This window comes from Neltuma alba, unplaced genomic scaffold (genome assembly GCF_004799145.2).
Source record: "Neltuma alba isolate B1F8T4 unplaced genomic scaffold, ASM479914v2 tig00011475_pilon, whole genome shotgun sequence".
NCBI lineage: Eukaryota > Viridiplantae > Streptophyta > Magnoliopsida > Fabales > Fabaceae > Neltuma > Neltuma alba.
The window spans coordinates 12,114-36,934 of record NW_021636144.1 but is presented as its reverse complement, the minus strand read 5'-3'; the positions used below and the strand labels follow the sequence as shown (position 1 = coordinate 36,934).

The window sequence follows — 24,821 nt, the reverse complement described above, 5'->3', positions numbered from 1 at the left end:
ACTGACCAATATTGTCATGCAATCAGACATTTGATCATCTCGTGATGAGAAGACTCATTCTTTTTTCTTATTTGATCAAAGAGTATAAGTGCAAAGGACTTTTATCCCTCTCAACAAATATGCTTTTTAGTTATGATTTGAGATTGCTTATCATCTCAACCAAACATAAAATAAATTACTTAGTAGGACTTCTTTGGAATGATTTATAAACAAGTTTTTAATCATGATTTACAAAATGTAAAGTAAGCATATGAAATTTTTTTTATCATAACTTAGGTAAAATGTGTTTATCAGCACTCAGAAAAATCCTTAATCATCTCCATGACGCTTGGTGCAGTGATCCTGGCGACGAAGCCAATGATATCCCCAGAATCAAAGAACTTGAGAATAAACCAATAAAATTTGCGTCTAAAACTTACTATAAAACTTATTTTGCAGTGTAAATAATTTACGTTATAGATTGAGTCTTAGGGGGTTAATATATCCTATAACAAATGATTATGATCGAACCAACTTGGGTCGATCCTGGTGGCGGGGAGTGAGCTGAAGCTTCTGGGCAGATGGTCGAGCCCTTTCTCGATGAGGACGAAGATTGCTCTGAACATCAAATCTCTTGGATATGAATACATGGAAGAGCATATGAACCCCAAGAGCGATCTTCTTCTTCAATCCAACCAAGTTTACGCCCTAATCCCAGTTCTTATCCACCATGGTAAACCCATCTGCGAATCCCTCATTATTATCGAATACATTGACGAGACGGGGTCGTCTGGCCCCTCCATCCTCCCCTCCGATGCTTATGATCGCTCAAACGCTCGATTATAGGCTGCTTACATCGACCAGAAGGTAACAGATTTTGACTTTTCGAGAAAAAAATTGTGTATTTTCCATCAATTTCTGCGTTTCTGAATAGGAGTTGTGTCGGATCTCTAATTGTGGTAGTGGTTTCCCTCAATGAAAAGCATCATAACTGTGGAAGATGAGGAGGCAAGAAAGCCACGCTATGAGACAATGGACGAAGTGGTTGGGAGGATGGAGGATGCGTTTGGGAAAATCAGCAAAGGAAAACCCTTTTTTTGGTGGAGACCAGATTGGATTCATTGACATTGCTTTTGGAAGCAATCTGGGTTGGCTCAGTGTTGTAGAAACTTTGTATGGACGACAGTTTCTTGTGGAGGAAAAAGCTCCTTCTCTGGTGAAATGGGCTGAGAGATTTGCTGCTGATCCTGCTGTGCACGGTCTCATACCTGAAACTGATAAACTCATAGAGCCCGCCAAGTTCCTTAAGATCAAATGGAGAACTGCAATTGCCAAGAAGTAGAATTAACGGCTTGCTGTTGTAAAATGTAAATGTTCTTGTGTTGTGGTATGGCTAAATAAGATAATGATATGTTGTTTTGGGTGTTTCTTACAAGTTTGCTTGAATTTTCTTCTCTTTTGGGCTATACTCTCATTTGTAGCAGCAATTAAGTGCTTTGGATTTGATCAGATGATTTCAGAGTCAAATAACATGCTAGTATCTCTGCAATACTTTTCAAAACGCTGCTCCATTACTTGAAATTCAAAATCTGAATACTGGATCTTTTTCTCAGGTCATTTTCTGATAGTTTAGGCCACTCTTCTGGTCAAAAAAAAAAAAAAAAGGGGCCATTCCAGGCTACAGAAATTTGAGGGCATTCAGCATTGTGAATTATCCTAGCTGCAACATGCAGCATTGCACGACCTCCTGGCTCCCTTCAACAAAAGACACTGATGAAGTTAATAGATCATGCAGACTGACATGACCCGGAAGTCATCGCTTGTGCCGTGCACGTCAAGTATAATCCTGTGCCTGGTTTTCTTCCCATGGGTTGTTTCCCCGGAGGGATTTTTGACCATAAACAAATTAGAATTTATTATATTTCTTTTTTAATTAAATTAAAGTAAAAATTAAAAAATGATTACTTATTGTATTTCACTTCACTTAAGATATAAACAATTAATACTAAGTGTTAATAAAAGAGTTGCTAAAATTCATTCAGATCATCAACAGATTTCCACACTGTTCCCGGCCCTTAATTATCCTGTTGGGTTAAGGCGGCTCGGTGAATTAATATAGGTAAAAGGTTGGTCTACCTATTATTTTCCACCACTGATATGTAGCAAATTTGATGATTGGCATTCAATAATTAGCCTGCATAGACACCTCACAGTTGCTTGTGTTGACATCATAATTATTTCTCACATCCTGTGGTTTTCTCCTTCACAGTTTATACTTGTTAGCCATGGCAAACACTAACCTCAAACTTCTGGGTGGCTGGTTCAGTCCATTCGTTTTGACGGTTAAGATTGCCCTCAACATCAAATCTCTGGAATATGAAAACGTTGAAGAGACCTTGAATCCAAAAAGCCAGCTTCTTCTCCAGTCAAATCCTGTGCACAAGAAAATCCCAGTCCTCCTTCATGGAGACAAACCCATCTGTGAATCCAGCATCATCGTCCAATACATAAACGAGGTTTGGAACTCTGGCCCCTCCATCTTACCAGCAGATGCTTACGATCGAGCCATGGCTCGTTTCTGGGCAGCCTAAATAGATGACATGGTACTAAACTATTAATTTTTCTCGACACATCATCTTACTGTTGCGTTATTCTCTTTGGTTAATACTAATGAATTTCACTGGGGTTAGTATTTTGTGGCCATGAGAAAAGCTGTGCTTGAAGAAGACGAAGAGGTGAGGAAGCCGTACTTGGAGGAAATGGAAGGTGCGCTTGTGACAATGGAAGCTGTGTTGCAGAAATGTTGCAGAGAAGAAGGAAAGGGATATTTTGGAGGAGAAGAGATCGGGTTGGTTGATATTACTTTTGGGAGCTTGCTGTGTTGGTTGAGTGTGATAGAGACTATAAATGGAAGAAAGATGATTGTCGAAGCGAAGCATCCTGGTTTGGTGAAATGGGCAGAGAGATTCGGGTCTGATGCTAACGTGAAGGGGCTGATACCTGAAACTGAGAAACTCAATTGAGTTTGCAAAGTCTCTTCAGATGAAACTGAAAGCTGCTGCGGCTTCTGCAAAGTAATGGAAGAAGTCGTTCACAATGATCAAGATTTCTGTAGTGAGATGATGAACATGAACTGCATTTGGTCTTTACATTAATTTTCTTCTAAGCTTTTGGGATGTAATCAGAAGCAGTTTCTTTTCTTGGTTAATGTCATAATGTGGAGTGGACACTCCGAGCCATAGCCGCCCAACTTGACTTCACGTTCAAACCGGACATTTTCACTTTTTTTCAGGTATATAAAAAATATCAATATCGGTAATTATATAATTTATTTTGATGCTGATAATAATATGAATTCACTGTTGACATTTAATATGAATTCTTAGTGTTGTATGGCTAAATAAAATGATGATCCACTGTTCACAAGAAAAAGACAAACTACTATAACCTCATTAATTTTTTAATTATAATTTATAAAATATAAGGTAAATATATGACAAAAATCTTGTTTCCACTTACATAAAATGTGTTTAAAAATATTGTTGAATACTATCTCAAACAGACTATAAATTTGCTTAAATTTATTCTGCCTTGGCTGTACTGTCACTCGTAGCAACAAATAAGTGTTTTGGAAGAGTCAAATGGTGACGCTCGTAATAAAACTCTTCTAGTATATTTATATTATTTATATACTTATTTCATACACAATAAAGAAAGATTTTTTACTGTAATTTTCTATTTTCTAATCTTGTTTAAAATATTTAAATTTAATATAAACAAATTAGAATTTATGAAATCTCTATTTTTAATTTTTAATGTATTAAAAAGTTACTGGAATTCGTTCAGATCATCACAATGAAGCATAAAGCACCGTAGGTAAAATGCTCAGGTCAAATCCAGAAAATGAGTAGAGGTCCATAAATTACTTCCTTTTTTTTTTAATTTTTGGAAAAACCATTATGTAGGTACCTAAACTTTTCTTTAATTTTTAATTTGGTACTTATACTTTTTTTACTTTTTTAAAAATCCTTTAACTATCTTTTGTTATCTCCGTTAACCCTTATACTTTACAGAACACTATTCAAATCAAATTTCTTCATCAGAACGTACTGAACTTCAGCAACAGAGGAGGTCTTCCATGGATGGAGGGGTTCGATTTGTATTGTGATTTGGAGAGGCATTGACGGAATCGAAACCTTATATAGATAGATTTTCTTTGACGAATTTGATCTCCGCAGTAGAGGGAGGTTAAAATCCAACTTCTTCATTGAAATTGAACTTCAGCGACAGAGAGGCGTTCGATGACGGGGGGTTCGATTTGCAAAGCGATTTGGAGTGGAGGGCTTTAACAGAATCATAACCTTTTGCAAAGGGATATTCTTCGATAGATTTGATCTTTGCCGTAGAGGGAGGATGGGTTCTTTGATTTCACCTTCTACTAGGCCCATTGATCGTGCAATTTGCTTCTCCCTTTGGCAAGAAAGTGATTTCGATTGGATAGGTGAGATTTGTAATTTGTCTTCAATGCGATTTGATTCCATGGTCAGTTGATTTTGCTTGAAGTTTTTGTCTTTTAAGCTTTAGTTTGTCAGTTTGAAACTATAATTCTAGCTGTATGTATATATATATTTATATATGAAAAGGGGATTAAAATGCTTACTAACCTTTATTTTAAGAATCATGTTATTCGAAGTGTATGAACTCTTTAAAGTGCTACTCCAAGTTAGTTTTGGTAGTTGCAAGTTTCATTGCTCAATGCAACTTTATTTTTTCTTATCTGAAAGCAAATTCGGGATATTGAAAAACAGTATAATAGTTTCTGATTAGATAACAATTTGCGAGACACTGAGACTTTGAAAGTTATATTTGGCATCACAAATTGCTGAGTGTAATGTATAAATCATATAGCACATACTGTTCAGGGATTTTATTGACCTAAATCATGCGTAGGACAGAGGAGACAATACTCCTTATTCGTTTGTGCATCTGCGTTTGTGTCTTCTAATTTTTCCCCTCTTCTTTTCTCCTTTAACGTTGTTTATCTATCTGTTAGCCCTTAAGTGTGTTTTGTAAATTATGGGGGTAACGGAGATGACGGAAGATAGTTAAAGGATTTTTTAAAAAACAAAAAAAATATAAGTACCAAATTAAAAATTGAAGTAAAGTTTAGGTACTTACAAAATGGTTTTCCCTTAATTTTTTCCCCTAACCGTAAGCCCGTTTGAAAAGTTTATGTTATATGTTTGGATTAATGATGGAGTTATCTGATTTTTACATAAAAAATTATAATAAGCTATAAGTAAAAATTAATTGCTTATGGTTTATGGCTTTTGAAATATGAAAAGAAATTTTTTAAAAAAATTTACTACTGCATTTGGTTTTTATTATAGGCATCAAATAATTAATTTACGAATAACGAAAAATCAATTAAAAATAATAAATAAATTAAAAAAATATTTTTATTTTTAAATATACCTTTATAATAAATAATAAAAATTAAAAAATATATATGAGCTTATAAATAATTTAAAATTATTATATTATATAAATTGATATTTTTTTTATTATTATTTAATAAAAGTGATACCCATTTTAATACTTTTACAAACTAAAATTATTTATTCAATCATAATTTAAGCAATTTACTTTTACAAACTAATTTATTTATAAAAATATTTAAATATAAATTATATTACCTAATTTCATTTTTTTCAAAAATCAAATTAAAAATAAATTGCTTCTTCTATTTCCAATTCAAACGTACTTGCTATTCTGCACAGTGAATTATCCTTTCCACACTGTTTTCGGCCCCTATCCGGTTCGGGTAAGGCTGCGCAGTGAATTAATATAATACAAAGTCGGTGCACCTCTATTGACTTTGGTGATCCCACTTTTACCAGTTTTCCGGCATAAACACCTCTTGCTTCTATTGGCTTCACAATTGTTGTTCACAATCCTGTGTTTTTCTCCTTCACGGTTTATAGTTTATGCTAGCTACTTATGGTAAACACTGGCCTCAAGCTTCTGGGTGGATGGTTCAGTCCATTCGTTTGGAGGGTTACGATTGCTCTCAACATCAAATCTCTGGAATATGAAAACATTGAAGAGACCTTGAACCCAAAAAGCCAGCTTCTTCTCCAGCTAAATCCTGTTCACAAGAAAATCCCAGTGCTCCTTCATGGAGACAAACCCATCTGTGAATCTAGAATCATCGTCGAATACATAGACGAGGTTTGGAACTCCGGTCCCTCCATCCTACCTGCAGATGCTTACGATCGAGCCATGGCTCGTTTCTGGGCTGCCTACATCGATGACAAGGTATCAGACTATTAATTTCTCTTCATACTTCAACTTTACTGTTATTTTCCGATCCCTTTTGGTTAGTGCTACTGACTTTCACTGGGAATAGTGTTTTGTGGCCATGAGAAATGTTCTTCTTGAAGAAGACGAAGAAGCAAGGAAGCTATACCTGGAGGAAGTAGAAGATGCGCTTGTGACAATGGAAGGTGAGTTGCATAAGTGTTGCAGAGAAGAAGGAAAGGGATTTTTTGGAGGAAAAGAAATTGGGTTGGTTGATATTACTTTTGGAAGCCTGCTGCGTTGGTTGAGTGCGATAGAGACTATGAACGGAAGAAAGTTGATGGTTGAAGCGAAGCATCCTGGATTGGTGAAATGGGCAGAGAGATTCGGGTCTGATCCTAACGTGAAGGGGTTGATACCTGAAACTGAGAAACTCATTGAATATGCAAAGGCTCTTCAGATGAAATTGAAAGCTGCTGCGGCTTCTGCAGAGTGAAATGAACAAGATTTTGTAGTGAGATGATGAACATGAACTGCATTTGGTCTTTGCATTAAATTTTCTTCTAAGCTTTTGGGATGTAATGACAGGGATGTTTGAGTAGCATCAAAAGTACGTTTTACTTTTCTGCAGTGGAAATAAACTTCTTTTCTTTGGGCGGTGTTTGGTAATATTAAAAAATGTTTTTTAAAAATATATTTTTATAAATTGAGATAAATTTTTATATATATTTATTTTATATATTATAAATTTATCTTTAAAATTATGAGTCGGTTTGTATATAAACATTAATACTTTTAAAACGAACACCCCGCGAGCAGTTTCTTTTCTTGGTCACTGTCATGATGTGAAACGGACACTCTCAATTAAATAGTCAAAGACGCTCAACTTGACTTTGGGTTCAAACCAGACATTTCCAATTTTTCAGGTATATAAAAAATATCAATATATCTTACTTTGATGTTGATTATTTATTTTTTTTGCCAATACATGTTGATTAATTATTACGGTGTTGTATGGCTAACAAATAAAATGATGACCCACCGTCCTGAGACTTACGTGTTACTTGCAAGCTTGCTTGAATGTTCTTCTCTCTTGGGCTCTACTGTCATTTGTAGCAGCAAACAACTGTCATAGATTTGATTGCGTTTAATGTTTAGATTAGTTTTTAGGGAATAACTTCTGAAAAATAATAAAAAATTATTTTGAGAAATTTTTTTATAAAAATAGATTATGTGAAAAAAGTAATTCTAATAAATTGAAAATGTTTATGATTATAATGAGAATTACTGTTTCATATTTAAATTATTACACACCAAACCATGATTTTCTACCTTTGAAAGCAAATAAAAAAAAAAGACTTGGAAAACCATACTTTTCCATATCCAAACCATGGTTTTTCAATTAATTTTGAGAAAAAATCAGCCGTCTTCCTACTTTTTCCAAAATCCTGGTTTTTACGCTCAAATTATGATTTTTTTTTTCCCCGTAAAACTCTCAAATTGTGATTTTAGTTTCTACCTGAACATCTTTAAGGGTGAGATAGAGAGTTTTTGGTAAGCATTTTTAGATAAGACAAAATAAACTCTTCTTATGTATTTATTTTATATGCTGCAAAAAGATTTTTGACCGTAAATTCTATTTTCTATTTTTTTTTGGTAGAGTATTTTCTAATTTTATTTAAAATATTCAAAATTTAATTTAAACAAATTACAATTTATTATATTTCTATTTTAATTATTGAACTAAAAAATGATAATTTTCTGAATAATTAATATTAAAATTTAATTACAAGGCGGAGACTATTCGTTGGTGTCACAGAGTCAATTGTCAATTCCATTTTCTCCACTGTTTTCCGCCCTTAGGGCCAAGGCTTCTCAGTGAATTCATATAACATAGGCTAGGTGTCCGAATTTGGTGATTCCCACTTTACCAGTTTTCCGGCATAAACGCCTCTTGCTTCTATTGGCCTCACAATTATTTCTTATCCTGTGTTTTTCTCCTTCACAGTTTATAGTTTATACTAGTTACTCATGGCAAACACTAGCCTCAAGCTTCTGGGTGCATGGTTCAGTCCAATCGTTTGGAGGGTTAAGATTGCCCTCAACATCAAATCTCTGGAATATGAAAACATTGAAGAGACCTTGAACCCAAAAAGCCAGCTTCTTCTCCAGCTAAATCCTGTTCACCAGCAAATCCCAGTCCTCCTTCACGGGGACAAACCCATCTGTGAATCCAGAGTCATCGTCGAATACATAGACGAGGTTTGGAACTCCGGTCCCTCCATCCTACCTGCAGATGCTTACGATCGAGCCATGGCTCGTTTCTGGGCTGCCTACGTCGATGACAAGGTATCAAACGATTAATTTCTCTTCATACTTTATCTTTTCACTTATTCCCATCCTTTTTGGTTAATGCTAATGAGCTTCACTGCGGATAGTGTACTGTGGCCGTGAGAAATGTTGTTCGTGAAGAAGACGAAGAAGCAAGGAAGTCATACTTGGAGGAAGTAGAAGATGTGCTTGTGACAATGGAAGGTGAGTTGCAGAAATGTTGCAGAGAAGAAGGAAAGGGTTTTTTTGGAGGAGAAGAAATTGGGTTGGTTGATATTACTCTTGGAAGCTTGCTGCGTTGCTTCAGTATGATAGAGACTATGAATGGAAGAAAGTTGATGGTTGAAGCGAAGCATCCTGGTTTGGTGAAATGGGCAGAGAGATTCGGGTCTCATCCTAACGTGAAGGGGTTGATACCTGAAACTGAGAAACTCGTTGAATATGCAAAGGCTCTTCAGATGAAATTCAAAGCTGCTGCGCCTTCTGCAGAGTGAAATGAACAAGATTTCTGTAAGTGAGATGATGAACATGAACTGCATTTGGTCTTTACATTAATTTTCTTCCAAGCTTTTGGGATGTAATGACAGGGTTGTTTAGGTAGCGTAAGAAGTACGTTTTACTTTTCTGCGATCGGAATAAACTTCTTTTATTTAGGGAGGGTGTTTGGTAACGTTTAAAAATACTTTTTAAAAATATTTTTATAAATTAAAATAAATATTTTTTATATATTATAAAATTATTTTTAAAATTATAGTTTGATTACTATTCAAACCTATTGTATTTTTAAAATAAATACTGACGAAAGCAGTTTTGGTTTTTTGTCAGTGTCATGATGTGAAACGGACACTCTCAGTTACATAGTTTGGGCTCAAACCAGACATTTTCACTTTTTCAGATATATAAAAAATATCAATATATTTTATTTTGATGTTGATTGATTATTACGGTGTTGTATGGCTAATAAATAAAATGATGACCGACTGTCCTGAGCGTCACTATCCTGAGTCTGAGTGTTTCTTGCAAGCTTGCTTGAATTCTCTTCTCTTTTGGGCTGTACTGTCATTTGTAGCAGCAAACAACATTGTGTTTAATGTGTGGATTAGTTTTTAGAGAATAGTTTCTAAAAATAATAAAAAAATTATTTTGAGAATAAATTTTATAAAAATAAATTATGTGAAAAAAAGTAATTCTAATAAATTGAAAATGTTTATGATTATTATGAGAATTACTGTTTCATATTTAAATTATTACACACCAAACCATGATTTTCTACCCTTGAAAGCCAAAAAAAAAAAAAAACGATTTGGAAAACCATAATTTTCCATATCCAAACCATAGTTTTTCAATTAATTTTGAGAAAAAATCAGCAGTTTAGCTACTTTTTCCAAAATCCTGGTTTTTACTCCCAAATTATGATTTTTTTTCCAGTGAAACTCTCAAATTATGATTTTAATTTCTATCCAAACCCCTTAAAAGTGAGACAGAGAGTTTTTGGTAAGCACTTTTACATAAGACAAAATAAAACTCTTTTTATGTATTTATTTTATATGCTGCAAAAAAAAATTTTGACCGTAAATTCTATTTTCTAATCTTATTTAAAATATTTAAATTTAATTTAAAAAAATTACAATTTATTATATTTCTATTTTTAATTCTTGAAGTTAAAAAAATAAAAAAAATGATAATCTTTTATCCTGTACTCCATTTAAGATCTGAATAATTAATATTAAAATTTAATTACAAGGCGCAGGCTATTCGTCGGTGTAACCGAGTCAATTGTCAATTCCATTTTGCCCACTGTTTTCCGCCATCAGGGCCAAGGCTGCTCAGTGAATTAATATAGGGTTAAGGTGCACCCAGCACCCCTATATATTTAGTCAGGTGTACCCAGTGGTCTAAAGTAATTTGTGGTGTAAATTTGCTCTCAAAGTAATTAAATTGGTGCACCGGTATCCCATGCTAACAGATCTGTTAATTTGATCGTTAAATTGATGAGTCAGCACAAATTTGACCAGAAAATCTGACGTGGCATGTCTAATAAGCAGGTGATGTGGAATTTTTTCGGGGTTAAGGTGCATCCAGCACCTCCAAGTATTTTTCCAGGTGCACCCAGTGACCTAAAGTAATTTATGGTGCAATTTTGCCCTCAAAGTAATTAAAATGGTACACCGATATCCCATGCTAACAGATCTGTTACTTTGACTGTGAAATTGATAAGTCAGCACAAGTTTGACTAAAATAATCTGACCTCACATGTCTAATAAGCAGGTGACATGGCTTTTCTTGTTAATTCCATTGTTTTGTCTGAATATTACTCCTCTGGTCTTATTTATAAGGTATTTCTAGCATGTTTCACACAGACCAAGGAAAACCCTAAATTTCATTAACTCTCATTTAAATTTTAATAACTTTCCAACTTTATCCCTATTTAATATACATTATACCTCATATAAACAAAGTCAATACAATAATAAATGAGGGTTAAATTTGTATATCCATACAAAAAATTTCTCTCAGTGCCTTATAAATAGGATCAAAAAATATGTTTTCTCTCTACCCTATAAATAGGACTAGAGGAGTATCTCTAAAAAAATTTCTTACTCTGAAAAAAATTCCAAGAGCCGAAGAGAGCATTTACTGAACATAGAAAACAAAGCAGTGGCAGACGAAAAAAATTCCACATCACCTGCTTATTAGACATGCCAAGTCAAATTATTTTGGTCAAACTTGTGCTGACTCATCAATTTCACAGTCAAAGTAAGAGATCTGTTAGCATAGGATACCGGTGCACCATTTTAATTACTTTGAGGGTAAAATTGGACCATAAATTACTTTAGGCCACTGGGTGCACCTGGAAAAATACTTGGGGTGCTGGATGCACCTTAACCCCAAAAAAAATTCCACATCACCTGCTTATTAGACATGTCACGTCAGATTTTCTGGTCAAACTTGTGCTGACTCATCAATTTAACGGTCAAACTAACAGATCTGTTAGCATGGGATACCAGTGCACCAATTTAATTACTTTGAGGGCAAATTTGCACCACAAATTATTTCAGGCCACTGGGTACACCGTACATGGGGGTGCTGGTTTGCACCTTAACCCATTAATATAATATACGGTAGGTGTCCTCTGTTGAATTTGGTGATTCCCACTTTACCAGTTTTCCTACATAAACACCTCATACTTGCTTGTACCCGTGTTGCCTTCACAATTATTTCTCATATCCTGTGTTTTTCTCCTTCACAGTTTATAGCTTATGCTAGTTACTCATGGCAAACACTAGCCTCAAGCTTCTGGGTGCATGGTTCAGTCCATTCGTTTGGGGTTAAGATTGCCCTCAACATCAAATCTATGGAATATGAGAACATTGAGGACACCTTGAACCCAAAAAGCCAGCTTCTTCTCCAGTCAAATCCTGTTCACCAAAATCCCAGTCCTACTTCACGGACAAACCCATCTGTGAATCCAGAGTCATCGTCGAATACATAGACGAGGTTTGGAACTCCGGTCCCTCCATCTTACCTGCAGATGCTTACGATCGAGCCATGGCTCGTTTCTGGGCTGCCTACATCGATGACAAGGTATCAAACGTTTAATTTCTCTTCATACTTTATCTTTACTCTTATTCCGATCCCTTCTGGTTACTGCTAATGAGTTTCACTGGGAATAGTGTACTGTGGCGATGAGAAATGTTGTTCGTGAAGAAGACGAAGAAGCAAGGAAGTCATACCTGGAGGAAGTAGAAGATGCACTTGTGACAATGGAAGGTGAGTTACAGAAATGTTGCAGAGAAGAAGGAAAGGGATTTTTTGGAGGAGAGGAAATTGGGTTGGTTGATATTACTTTTGGAAGCTTGCTGCGTTGGTTGAGTGTGATAGAGACTATGAATGGAAGAAAGTTGATGATTGAAGCCAAACATCCTGGTTTGGTGAAATGGGCAGAGAGATTCGGGTCTGATCCTAACGTGAAGGGTTTGATACCTGAGACTGAGAAACTCATTGAATATGTGGAGGCTCTTCATATGAGATGGAAAGCTGCCGCGGCTTCTGCGAAGTAATCGAACTCGTTTACAATTCTGTAACGAGATGACGAACTGCATTTGGTCTTTAAAATAATTTTCTTTTGATGAGCTTTTGGGAGCGTAATAATAAGCAGTTTCTTTTCTGGCCCAATCTGAGTTTACCGTTGACTTTTTAAGTAATACTTCGTCCGGTTCTTAATATAAGATCTTGTTTGACTTTTATTTTGATCTTGAGTATAAAATCCCAATCCACTTTGTCTCTCATATTTATATTTTTTTCTTCAAAATAGCCCTTCTAGCAATGATAGTTTTAGTTAATACACTTGATTAGTAAAGATATTTTAGAAAAAAACAACACTTATTTAGGACAAATAACTAACTCAATTTACTTTTTTAATCTCTTCAAATTAGTCAACTGGCTCTTATAAGTAGGACCGGAGCTAGTATGAATCAAAATTCTTGGAGAGACGAAGCGCACGTTGGATAGTAATGTCCAGCTCGAAAAGTCAATGAATATGTTTCTTCTGGTAGCAAATGATCCCACGATGATTCTTGACATTACACTGATTCAAGAAATTCTTCACAATCCAAAGTTACTGCAAATTTCTTGGACAAAAGAATTGTTCTGCTGTATTGGTTTTCCAGGAAATGAGACCATGAACAGACATCATTAAGATAGTTTTCGCTTCCTTTGAATTCTTGATGAAAGGCAATATTCCTTTTTCTCCAAATGGATGTGGGAGAATGATGTCGCCTTTTAAAACGTGAATCTGATTTCTTTTATATGATAAAGAAAATTTAGATAGGATCCGATGAATCAACCCTTCCTCTCCTATCTGTGTAGATGACACGGAATGGGCTCCAAACAAAATGGATTTTACATCAGAGCAAATGCAGAAAATATGTTCCTATGATTCTTGAACTTGACATCCAAGGACACAATAATAAGAATGAACCTTTAGATGATTAACAATTGCTTGAAAGGCAGCTGTAACTCTCATAGCAGATCACAAAGTTCGGTATCAGCATTCAATGAAGGGTCATTTGTTTTAATGCAGAGTTCAAATCCTTTCTTAACAGAGCACACCGCTAGCACTTTGATTTCAAATCAGTCTGTCTGGTGATTGGCAGAAAGACAAAGGAATCTTCAAAAATTTTCATTAGTTGTAGCAAAATCATACAGACTTGGAACCAAAGGTATATTTCAACATGTTGCCTCCCAACAAGTAGGGCTATGTAACATAAGATCCGAAACCTTATTAATGTTCAAACTTTCAGCGCGATGCTTTAAAACCATATAGGCATATATAAGGCCTTTTCAGTTTGCAACCTAGAGATGCATCAATATTTGCCGAGAAGAGAATCAAGCTCGGCGGTCATAATTCTCTAAATTTGTTAAACCGGTAAAGCTTAGTTTATTTTATCAGTAAGCCTGCTTCCTAAGCCTCCTTTTTTAGGAGCAAAAAAAATTGACCAATTTCGCATCAATAAGTTACGCCGATTCCGGGGGCACGACAGGTGAATTATGAGTTGTAACCCCATTGACCTTTTTTGCGGAAAAGAAAAGAAGCTATATCTTTAAAAAGGTATGATAATCAATTTATTCTTATTTTATGAAAATTGAAACCATGAAGCTTTGGGATGCCGGGGCGTGATAAATTGATGAAGGATGAATTTGGCAAGCATTGATTGTCCGTAAAATATCTAGAAACCACTTACCAAACAGTGCCAAAATGAAAATTCAACTCTCGGCGGCAAGCCCACAAATCAACAAGTAGATGACGACAATGATTGACATCAACATTTTCTTGCGGTTATGCTGACGAGGATCTTTATGATAAGTACACATTGATAATATTGATTAATGATTGATATTCTCGTATAGGAGGTTCGAGCCTCGGACAAGATTGAGACCATTTATTCTACTCTCGCTCTTTTAGATTTTCACAGTCCACAGAGAGAGCAGATTATAGAATGAAAGAGGAAAGGGGAAAGATGGAAGGAGGTGTCAAACTGGACAAATGGGGATACGAAGTGAGAACTTCTTCGGAGGCCTGCATTTCATCTATCAACGCCTTCTACGATCAGGTCTGCTTCTAACTCCTCTCTTGTTCGCTGTTTTCTTCTACTCTGTGCTCGGAACTTCGATTATCTGAAATTGGTATCTTTGGGACTGCGAAGTTTCTAGGGTATGGCAGAGATCGGTGTGTGATTCTGGAAGCCGCAGCTCATGATAAAGACTGCGTTTTGGCCAACATCTTGGCAGCCCATCTCCTTAACTTCTCTGATCCTTCACGAGCTCCTTCTTTTCTTGAAGCTGCTAAGGCCAACCTTGTAATCTTTCATTAACTTGGCTACCGTTGAAAATGATTTTGCCTCAATTTGTCTTTCTTGTGCATAATTGGAGCTCAGTTGTGACAGGAACAAGCTACTCGGTATGAGAAACTAGTTTTCGATGCCGTCAGTTATTTGGGTTCTAAAGACAGAGATGATGATGTCGCTGTTGAGTTACATCTTAAGGTGATTGGCCCTCGTTAATGGATGCTATTTTTTTTTCTTTCCTTTTTTGCCCAAAACTTCTGCTTTTCAATCTATCATTACGGTCTGTGGTGAGTTTGGTGACAACAATAGATACTGAATTATCCCCTGGCTTTTAAATTCAAGTTCTTCTCTTATAAATATCTCAGCACTTCAGTACTACGTGAATTGCTAACAAATAGTTTTGTATGGAATATCACCTTGACACACATTCCCATCCTGTAGAATTTGCTGGCAGTTCCTCACTTCCTTTGCATAAATGCCTAAATTTTTTTATCGGAGCTTCAGATGGGCCCAAAACCTTTGCATTTAACACAGAATCTATTAAAAACCAATCTGTATATACTATCTTAGTTCCTTCTTGCATATCAATGTAATAATCAGTATATCTAAAGAAGTTATAGGTATATTTTGTAAGACATGATTGATTCAAAATATAAAAGCACCGTTAAAGTTCTTTGTAAAAGTTCTCATTTTTCTTACGAGTCTTGAGGTGATAATTGCTGGTTACTTTGGCATTAACTGGAAGACCTAAATACTAGAGAACACAATGTGAACCAAACCAGTAAACTTAGAAGGCGTTAAGGATGTAGTCAAATAATTTAATGCTGGCTTGTACGAAGTTGAAGTTTAAACAGAGTACTTTGATAATTTGAAGTCTAGGTATCGTTCATATAATGAAAACAGTGAACTAAGAATCTTCATGCTGTATGGTATATTGTTACATTGACAATCTCTTGTTAAAGTTGGAGAAAAGTAATTGGATGCTGCAGATACTTCCCCAGTTCTAGTGCCTGTACTACTTTTGAAATTAATTTATAATGCTTTCTCATGCCTTTTTGATTTATACAACTTCCGTTTGCTTTGCAGGTTCTGAAAGAGTTCCCAAGAGATCTGGCATCCCTGAAGAGAGCTCAAGTTCTGTGCTTCTACATGGGTCAACCTGATCTTTTTCTGTCTCTTATTCGCCAGGTTATTTTCTTATCTGAAACTGTTTTGCTTCTTTCTGCAACAATTTTCATGTAAACAGCAATTTTTTTTTTCAGTGGTCATGAAAAACTTTCTTGCACCTTTTTAGGTGGAATATGAAAACCTTGGGTTTATTAGCAGCAATCTTTCATCATGTTTAAAGAAATGGAAAAATTGCCAATATAGATATATAATAGCTTTTTTATTAACATTTGACATATAGTACAGAACTGAATTTTATGACTCGTACCAAATTGAAGTGCACAAAGGTCGAGTATGAATCACCAAACCAGAATGTATTCTGTTGGTTTTTTGTTTGTTCTGTTTCATTTGCATCAAGTAATTGAAATTGGCTATGAATCTCGTGCCTGGTGGATAAATTCATATTCCCCCTAGCTATTTCAAACACTTTCTTTTCACCATTCTAAGTTACCGTACCAAACACCATTGTGCTTGATGCCTAGCGCTCACTGGAAATCACACTCTTCTTTAATCCAGATATTTAATTCTTTAATCCTTAGATGATTTTCAATTAAAGTGGGTCTTATATTTAGGACTGGAGGAGTACATCATTTATCTATTCAAGGGCATTTCAATTCCTTATGCTTCTAAGTTGTGCAGGTTCTTCCTGAAAATGAAGGAGATAATTACGTATACGGCATGCTTTCTTTTGCTTTATTAGAGGTTGGACAAATGAGAGATGCTGAGAAAGCTGCCAAAAGGGGACTTGAAATCAATAAGGAAGACGTCTGGGCGCAGCATGCTGTAGGTTGATGTATTTGTTAAACATTAGAAATATTTTACCGTGTCATTATTATACAGGACATGCTTCCTTTTCCCATGCTACTCAATTGACAATGAGGCGGCATTTTGCTTGTGGAAATCGAATTTGTCAAGACCGTAGGAAACTATTTATACAAAATACTAACACACATCCTGTACAGCACTTAACAATTCTAAAATGTTCATATTTGTCATATCCAAACGTTATAAATAGGTTCCCCAGTGCCCTGGAAATTAAATTTCCTGCTTGCTAGGCACCTAGGCTTCAATTATCACCGGCAATTCAGTCATTGATTGAGCAATCATTTCATGTTTTTGTTTCCGATATAATTTATTTATAATGAGTAACATATATAAACACAAGTTACTGTCAAGTGTATTTGCTTCAAGAACCTCTAATTAGTTATAACCTACATGACTATTGAAACCATCAAATTTTGTTCTGCAGTTATGCCATGTTTTTCAGTATGAATGTAAATTTAAAGAAGCAGTTCAGTTCATGGAAGGATGTGCGTCTTCATGGAATTCTTGTTTGTCATTTATGTAAGCATATTTTTCATTATTACAAAGCTTCATCCCACTTTGTCATAGTGAGCTAGAACTTTCTTTCTTTTTTTTTCCTTTCCAGGCTGACCCACAATTGGTGGCATGTAGCACTTTGTTATTTAGAAGGTAATGCCCCAACACAAAGAGTCCTTGAGTTATATGACCATCATATATGGAAAGAGTTAGAAAGAGCTGATGCTGCCGGAGAGGTATATTATTTGGCCGACTTTACTGCAATCAATAGCTTTAAATTTTCTTCATTCCTTTTATTGTCAATTCTAACTTAATCTGCGCATAGGTTTACTTAAATGCTGTGGGTCTTCTTTTGCGATTGCATGTTCATGGTGAGCTTGATGTCCTTGGGGATCGTCTCGAGATACTAGCAGGATGCCTAAGTGACCAAGTGAGTTCCCAAAAAATTCTACATTTATAATTTTCAAAATGCAATACTTGATTTTGTCACGGACTTTTTTTGAATTTATGTAGACCTCCTTTTGCAACCTTGAACTGGATCTTTACATCAACCTCTAGTTCATTGCCTTATTCTACATAAACCTCCATTGAACAGAGAAAGTGTGAACACTCAAGAAAATCCATGGCAGTTTCTTTGGGGATTCGTGCTGGGGAAATTTGTGTTGGTATTGAAAATTAGAAGGGTTCTTGTAAAATTTGGAATACTGTAATGATCTCAAAAATAATTTTACTAAAATTTTTACAATTCCAATATGAAAACAAAGGTGGTAATCCTATTTAAAGTTTTTACATCAGAAGTTCTAAGGTCTACTAAACACTTTTGTGTCCATAGTATCTTTTAGTGTCAAAGTGGTTAACAAAGCAGATACCGAAGGACCAATACTATTGCCTGCGTATCTTTGATGCTATTATCGTGTGTGCCTTCATGTAGTCTAGGACTGATGACGCTTTAAAGCATAAAACTTTTTGCTAACATGGACCAAATGTGTTATGTATAGAAGCTTAAGTGTCTGAAGCGTAAGAAATAATTTGAAATAAGCTTGTTAAAAGTTTCAGGTTTCTAAACCAATTTTTAAGTCCCTGGCTAGATTTAGGTCTAACTCACTAATTGTTTGCACTTATTCAATAGATGATCACAGAAACATGTTAAGCACAACCAGTGAACCGTAGAAACCATTGCTTTGGTGATGGAACAGCTACTATGGTCCTGGGTGATATACAGGTGTTAGGGTGTTTTGTCCCATGAGAAGGTAGACTTGACACAAGTTTAGTAATGAAGTAACTTTATTTTGTAACTTTTTCTATCAGGAGAACCTTGATTTTTGTTAGGATTCTATCTCAGACTGGAACTTCTTTAAAATGAAATCGTTGTTTTTATCATTAATGATATTTCCACAATGTGGTATGAAACATGGAATTTTATGTCTCTACAGTAAATCAAGATTTTGTAATGGGGGGTGCAAATACCAGATGCCAAAAATTATGATTAAAAGATACAGCTCTGTCAGGATATTTTAAGTTATTTAGGAATTTTATGAATCGCTGGTGAAAATGTATTTTTCTCTTACAAGTTACTACTTTTCTGAGACGTATCTTTTCCATGTCCATTAATGATGCTTTTCATATGGCTTTTATATAGTGCTTCAAGTCCATTGTTGAAATTTGGCCAAAAAAAAAGAAAAAAGTACAATGTTGAAATAACTTCAATTCTGCAATTTATGAATGTACGCACGACTTGTTTAGGCAAATTGGAATATAGAGTGGCACCTTGATGTAATGACCGTCTGGGCTTTAGCAAAGACTGGAAAATTCTCTAAAGCTGAGGATCTTCTAAATGAGTTAAAATACAGGTAGAAGCATCATCTTATCTTCTAGAGAAACTTTTGTAGAGATATGTTATGCATTATTTTATCAAGTTTTCTTACTGTAGGATTTCTAGAATGGGCACAAAGAAGCAACAATCAATGCAGAAGGGAATGCAGGTATGCCCTAGGCTGCTGTTTCCACGACCACGTGAAAATGTTGCCTTCTTGTATTCATGATCCTTAATTGCTTGTTGTGAATCTCTTCTGATGTTTGACAATCCGATTTTGTTGCACTCAATTTTGATTTGGTGAATTAGGCTTTTCATTACAATAACCAGTAGTGTTACAGAATATGTATCAAGGAAAAGTTTGAGGCTCTTCCCCTGGGCAACGCAGCCATTAAATGTGGGCCAGATCGCCGTAAATTGTAGTCATCCTTCACTTTTGGATATTTTACTCAGAACAATCAGTTAGGTGCTTGAAGCAACAGTCATCATGTGGTGCTGGCTGAATATGTGACAAATAGGACTACAATTCATATGGATTACCTTGGATCGCCATCTCTCGCCTCTTTAGCATAAATCCTACTTAATTCTTACTGGCCTGGTATCCGTTTCTTAGAATCATTCAAGTATATGGTGAAGCGCATAATTTGTCCATATTGTTGCTTATGACAACCCTTCCCAAACTTTCATGATTAACGTCAGTAGAAATTATTACAAACATGGGATCCTTTGCTCATGCGACTATGCGAGTGAACTCTTATCATTCTTTTACAGTTGAAACTCCCTTCTATTGATACTTTCTAGATCAGCTCGCAGAAGCTCTTTATGCATATGGGAGAGGGAACGACAGGCAAGGACTGGAGTTACTGGATTCTGATTTTGATGCCTGTAATTACAAGGTTGTAATGATTAGACTTTACTGATGCTTCTTTTTAGCTTTGTTTTCCATCTGACGATTCCAATTCCTTTGTCATGTAAAGATAATCGGAGCGTCAGATGAACAACTTGAAGTGTTCAATCAAGTTTGGTACACGATGTTACTGAACGCTGGAGAAACAATGAAGGGTATAGTCTCGAACTCCACTGCAAGTTAAAAGTTCAAACCTTTCAGTTATGCTTAACAAATGGTAACTAACATGCAGCAATCGAGGTGATCGAGAAGCAAATCAAGAAAAGGGAAGGTGTTCCATTCATGTGGCGCCTACTGGTACAGTTTGCCAATTGCCTTGCCTATAGTAGAGAGCCAAAAGCTAATGACTGTTCAAAACCATGATTATTCTTATAATCATTACTGTTACTTCAAATTTTGTATCAGGAGAAAGCATACAGACTAGCGAACAGGCCAGAAGCCGGCAAAGCAAACGAAAAGGCCAGGGCGTTGGAGAGTGCATACTTCTAACGAAGGAATAATCGCCTCCTTTACATGAACTATGCTTGTTGAATGAATACTGAGGTATCCTAGAGTGCACTGCAATGGTCGATGCAAAAAAGAGTGTTATTGTGTAATGCAAACATAGAACTTATAAAAAAGAATGAAAAAGTTGTAGCTTTTGCATCCTTGGAGGCTGTGAAACCTTGTGGCATGTGCAGTGCCGTGTTTCTTATTGACTTTGACACATGGTAGCCCTGTCGGGTCATTTTCTTAGCGCAAATCACGGGAAGGTCATGGAGATAGATATCTTATTTGCGTTGTTGACACGCCATGAATTTGCATTGCCCGGGGCTGCACGAAATGCTGACCAGTCACCAACTCCAATACTTCACTTTTCGCAGCCTCATTCTCTTTACAGCGTAATGGTGTCATAATATAATAATAATATCTCTCGCAAGACACCAAAGGGCTTTAATGAGCATGAGCCGAGTTTTTTTGGTTTTTTTTTGGGGGCAAAGAGCATCGGCCGAGTTACGTAAACATGTGAGAGGTTCTGACTTCTGTACGAGTTTTATTAACATTTGCGCAAGAAACTAAATGGTGGGTGAGAGTTTCACGTTCGTATTTTCAAAGTTTATTCATTATTATATTTCATTTATTCTTAGTCACCCGCTGCTCTGGCTCTCATTCTGTATGCTCCTCCCAAAATGGTTTAAACTCGCCCATCAATTTACAATTTGCAAATTAAAAGGGCTTGAAGAGTAGCATGGCATATATTACAAAGACGAAATGTGCTTGATCTCCAAAGCACAGAGAGTGGAAATACAAGATATTTACTCACAAAATATTCTGAGGTGACATGAGGTAGGAGTTGGAGAAGGCTCTGGTGTAAATTTAAAACCTCTCAAATCCCGTACGGAGGGGCCGCTGACGCTTTCATCCAACCAAACAAATCCCTCGTGCGAGTAAGTCCAACGTGGAATTATCGTTCTCGTGGGGTCCGTTTGACTAGTCGACAAAAGTGAACTGAGATAGTCAAACACCACAGGGCATTTTGGGCCCATCCAATCTCACAATCCACAATCCCTCACTTCAGCACCTGCGTGGGAATTCGACGCCGATCGAAGCCCCGCCTGGGTCTGGATCCGTACCCGCTTCAGCTCCTCCACCACTTCTTTTGAGTCCGGGCGGTCGTCCTTGTCCGCCGCCACGCAACGGAACGCCAGCTCCGCCACCGCGGCGACGGCGTCCATCACTTCTTCCTTCGCCAAAACAGGGTCCACTACCTGATTCAGCTGACCCATGTGGATTCTGGAGACCACCAGATCGGCCAACGCGACTTCCCGCTTGTCACGGCTCTGATCCACCGCCTTCAACCCGGAAATCAGCTCCAGCAACACCACCCCAAAGCTGTACACGTCACTCTTCTCCGTTAATCGGAACGACCGGTGGTAATCCGGATCCAAGTATCCGGGTGTACCTTGGGGGCCGGTGCAGACATACCCAGTTGAAGACGACGATGAATCCTGCAAAACCAATAGCCGAGACAGCCCAAAGTCTCCAACTTTAATCCTCATGTCCCTCTCCACGAAGATGTTGGACGAAGTGATGTCTCTGTGAACTATCGGGGGCACAACTGAGCAGTGAAGGTACTCCATGGCTAATGCTGTTTGTAGAGCAATATCGAGCCTCACTTGCCACGTGAGAGACCCTTTTTGGAATGAACTCTTGGGGCCATGAAGATGATCTGCGAGGGTTCCGTTGGGGACATAGTCGTAGACTAGAAGCAATCCTCTCGGGTCGCTGCAATACCCGTGAAGCTTGACTAGATTCGGGTGGTCGATGGAAGATAGAATCAAAATTTCGTTGCAAAAAGACTTGGTGGAAAAAGCTCGTCCCGCGGCGACCTCCGCGTGGTGCTTATGGAGGTACTTCACGGCGACGATTCTGCTATCGTGGAGCTGCCCCAGGTACACCGACCCGAACCCGCCATCGCCAATTTTGCGTTTCGAGTCGAACCGATTAGTGGCAGCCTCCAGTTCCTCGTAGGTGAAGACGGGAGGAAGAAGACTAGCCGAGCGCTGGTTGTGAAGAAAAAGGATTGTTGGGTCCTCCTCTGTCTTCGATGACTTGAATCTCCTCGAGCGGAAAATTGCAGCAGCGACAGAAACAAAAAGCAGCAGCAACATTAAAGGGATGACAAGGGACAAAACTGTGTTACGCTTGGGATTCACCCTTCGAATCCAACCAGGCGAAAAACCAGATTCAGATTTGGAGAGAAGGCACATAAATTGGTTGTGTGGGTCCGATGAATTGAATCCACAAACTCCCTTGTTGGCGCTGCAGTTTCTGCAGCTTGAAAAGTAAGGATCTTGAGCTTCATTCCACTCGACTTCCATCCCTCGAGCAAGTATGTTGTCGAGATACCCCAAAACATCACTTTCGCAGCGACCGTCTGAGTCTGAAACGGAGCGACGGGCAGATCCGCAGCCACGGAGGAGGTGAGCCGGGTTCTTGATGAGGCTACATTCCCACGGACAGTGGCTGCAGTTTGGCAGACTGGGAGGCGAGCAAGGTTGGATATCAGAGAGTCGGGAACAGAGAGCATCGGAGATTGTGAAAGGAGAGCCAGAGAGATTAATAGAACGATTGAGAATAGAAAGTAAGCGAGGAGTGGAGCAATTTCTGCGGGCGGCTGAACTTGCTGCTTCTGATGCATCATCAAGATTAGGCAATAGGGTAAGCGAAGAAGAATTGGGGTTATAACTAAGAACAGAGAAAGTTATGTTGTTAATGGAGATGAGAGAATGAGGAGTAGAGCATTGAATTTGGAAGGAAGGGTGGCCACAGCCTGGTGAGAAAGAGAATGGAAAAGGAGGATTCGAAGTGAAAGGTGGGCAAGGAGAATAAGAAGAAGACGACGTTTGTGGGTGTGAAGAACAAGTGTGAGCAGAAGCAAGCTGCGATAGGAAGCTGAGGAGGAGGATGCAGAGAGTGAAGATGGGAAAGGAAGAGGTTGAAGGAGAAGACATGGAGGAGACAGAGGAAGGTAAGTGGAAGGAGGAATCATGAACGGTGAAATGAGGGAAATGAGAATGAGATCTGAATCGTGATAGAGAGTGGAGTTAAGTGGGAGGGGGAAGGTGAGTTTGAAAGCGCAGAGAGAGAGAGAGAGGAAAAGGGGGGCTCACGTGCACCAGAGAAGTGAAGACAAAAAACTCTCGAAAGGGGCCCACTTGGAATGAAAGAGGGACCGGGTCAGTGGATCACCCCGGGGGGGCTGCCAGCCTAATGAGTGATGCCTTCTTTTGCTCAATGATTTTTGGAAAAAAAAAATAGTACAGGCATACAATAATGTTTAAATAATAGTCTATAAATAATTTCATTATAATAATTATATTGATTATATATATTTGGAGAGTTACAATGAGATCTGAGGAGAAAAAAATTATTATTATAAAGTCTTAATAACAACTTGTAATAATAAATTTCAGAGTAAAAAAATAACTTTTTGGGACTTATTGATAACTTTTTTGCACCTCATTATAATTATTCCTTATATATTTTTCATATAAAAATATTCTCTAATTAAAATATCTAAATTATTTATTTTTAAAAAAATTTAACAAATCTCTCAGTTATCGATATAAGTATATTTTAACTTACAAAGTATTTTTCTTCCATCAAAATACAAATTATTTGAAATTAAAAAATATTTTAATACAAAATTATTATTATTTTCCTTATTTTCTAAGTTCTAATTTCTCTTTATCATTTTTTCAGTTGAGTTTTTTTTTTTTTTTTGGGGCCACAGTTATAAGTGAATCGCGTGCTTTTAACTTTCAGTGTGCGAAATGCATTATTTTTTAGCAGCTTGAGTTGGTTAACTTGGTTTTACACAATTTGGATTTATTATTTTACGAAATAACACGATCAGCCTTGAAGAAAAACAAAGAAGAAGCCAAATAAGGTTGATCTATTAGTCGGATAGCACTTAGCAGGCATATCAATTGCAAGAACATGCGTCTTGCTGGGGGCTTCTTATTTCAACTTTCTTGCCTATAAAAATGGAAAAGAAGAGAGAGGGAGAGCATTCAAATTCATAAAATTTAAAAAAGAGAATTACAATAAGATTTTAAGTAAGAAAAATAATTACAAATTACAAAATAAGTTCTAAAAGTTGTTATTTTTCTAT

General features: G+C 36.8%; 4 protein-coding genes and 3 pseudogenes across 5 annotated transcripts; 6 read left to right on the top strand and 1 right to left on the bottom strand.

Annotated features, from left to right (window-relative positions):
- The first annotated feature begins 510 nt into the window (after window positions 1–510).
- Window positions 511–1,501, top strand: LOC114713811 (glutathione S-transferase U17-like; annotated as a pseudogene).
- Window positions 1,502–1,964: 463 nt separating this feature from the next.
- LOC114713826 (glutathione S-transferase U17-like) lies at window positions 1,965–3,287 on the top strand (annotated as a pseudogene).
- A 2,692-nt stretch (window positions 3,288–5,979) lies between these two features.
- LOC114713821 (glutathione S-transferase U17-like) lies at window positions 5,980–6,781 on the top strand. The gene is made up of 2 exons (XM_028898495.1): window positions 5,980–6,297; window positions 6,389–6,781. Exons 1-2 carry the CDS (start codon window positions 5,980–5,982, stop codon window positions 6,773–6,775), a joined length of 705 nt encoding a protein of 234 aa, XP_028754328.1. The 3' UTR covers window positions 6,776–6,781.
- A 1,438-nt stretch (window positions 6,782–8,219) lies between these two features.
- Window positions 8,220–9,263, top strand: LOC114713825 (glutathione S-transferase U17). The gene is made up of 2 exons (XM_028898497.1): window positions 8,220–8,628; window positions 8,718–9,263. Exons 1-2 carry the CDS (start codon window positions 8,311–8,313, stop codon window positions 9,102–9,104), a joined length of 705 nt encoding a protein of 234 aa, XP_028754330.1. The 5' UTR covers window positions 8,220–8,310; the 3' UTR covers window positions 9,105–9,263.
- A 2,553-nt stretch (window positions 9,264–11,816) lies between these two features.
- LOC114713824 (glutathione S-transferase U17-like) lies at window positions 11,817–12,743 on the top strand (annotated as a pseudogene).
- A 1,759-nt stretch (window positions 12,744–14,502) lies between these two features.
- On the top strand, window positions 14,503–20,937 carry LOC114713828 (tetratricopeptide repeat protein 38). Of its 2 annotated transcripts, XM_028898500.1 has the most exons (14): window positions 14,508–14,723; window positions 14,817–14,969; window positions 15,057–15,155; window positions 16,044–16,145; window positions 16,764–16,907; window positions 17,374–17,468; window positions 17,554–17,680; window positions 17,770–17,874; window positions 19,188–19,294; window positions 19,375–19,426; window positions 20,064–20,153; window positions 20,235–20,319; window positions 20,397–20,461; window positions 20,570–20,937. In XM_028898500.1, the coding sequence occupies exons 1-14, from the start codon at window positions 14,610–14,612 to the stop codon at window positions 20,651–20,653; spliced, it is 1,422 nt and encodes a 473-aa protein (XP_028754333.1). In that variant the 5' UTR covers window positions 14,508–14,609; the 3' UTR covers window positions 20,654–20,937. The 2 variants fall into 2 exon arrangements, 1 of the variants encoding a protein (XP_028754333.1); XR_003737389.1 differs by lacking the exon at window positions 20,570–20,937 and having other exon boundaries at window positions 14,503–14,723; window positions 20,059–20,153; window positions 20,397–20,421.
- Window positions 20,938–21,250: 313 nt separating this feature from the next.
- On the bottom strand, window positions 21,251–23,935 carry LOC114713827 (LEAF RUST 10 DISEASE-RESISTANCE LOCUS RECEPTOR-LIKE PROTEIN KINASE-like 1.5). The gene has a single exon (XM_028898499.1). The coding sequence runs from the start codon at window positions 23,656–23,658 to the stop codon at window positions 21,697–21,699; it is 1,962 nt and encodes a 653-aa protein (XP_028754332.1). The 5' UTR covers window positions 23,659–23,935; the 3' UTR covers window positions 21,251–21,696.
- Window positions 23,936–24,821: the final 886 nt, after the last annotated feature.

Bases quoted from the DNA above. Each gene is read 5' to 3' on its own strand.
- LOC114713821 (XM_028898495.1), top strand. From the start codon at position 5,980: ATGGTAAACACTGGCCTCAAGCTTCTGGGTGGATGGTTCAGTCCATTC. The intron at 6,298-6,388 runs GTATCAGACTAT...CACTGGGAATAG, and splicing joins CTGCCTACATCGATGACAAG to TGTTTTGTGGCCATGAGAAA.
- LOC114713825 (XM_028898497.1), top strand. From the start codon at position 8,311: ATGGCAAACACTAGCCTCAAGCTTCTGGGTGCATGGTTCAGTCCAATC. The intron at 8,629-8,717 runs GTATCAAACGAT...CACTGCGGATAG, and splicing joins CTGCCTACGTCGATGACAAG to TGTACTGTGGCCGTGAGAAA.
- LOC114713828 (XM_028898500.1), top strand. From the start codon at position 14,610: ATGAAAGAGGAAAGGGGAAAGATGGAAGGAGGTGTCAAACTGGACAAA. The intron at 20,154-20,234 runs GTTGTAATGATT...TGTCATGTAAAG, and splicing joins TTGATGCCTGTAATTACAAG to ATAATCGGAGCGTCAGATGA. The intron at 20,320-20,396 runs GTATAGTCTCGA...ACTAACATGCAG, and splicing joins CGCTGGAGAAACAATGAAGG to CAATCGAGGTGATCGAGAAG.
- LOC114713827 (XM_028898499.1), bottom strand. From the start codon at position 23,658: ATGTCTTCTCCTTCAACCTCTTCCTTTCCCATCTTCACTCTCTGCATC.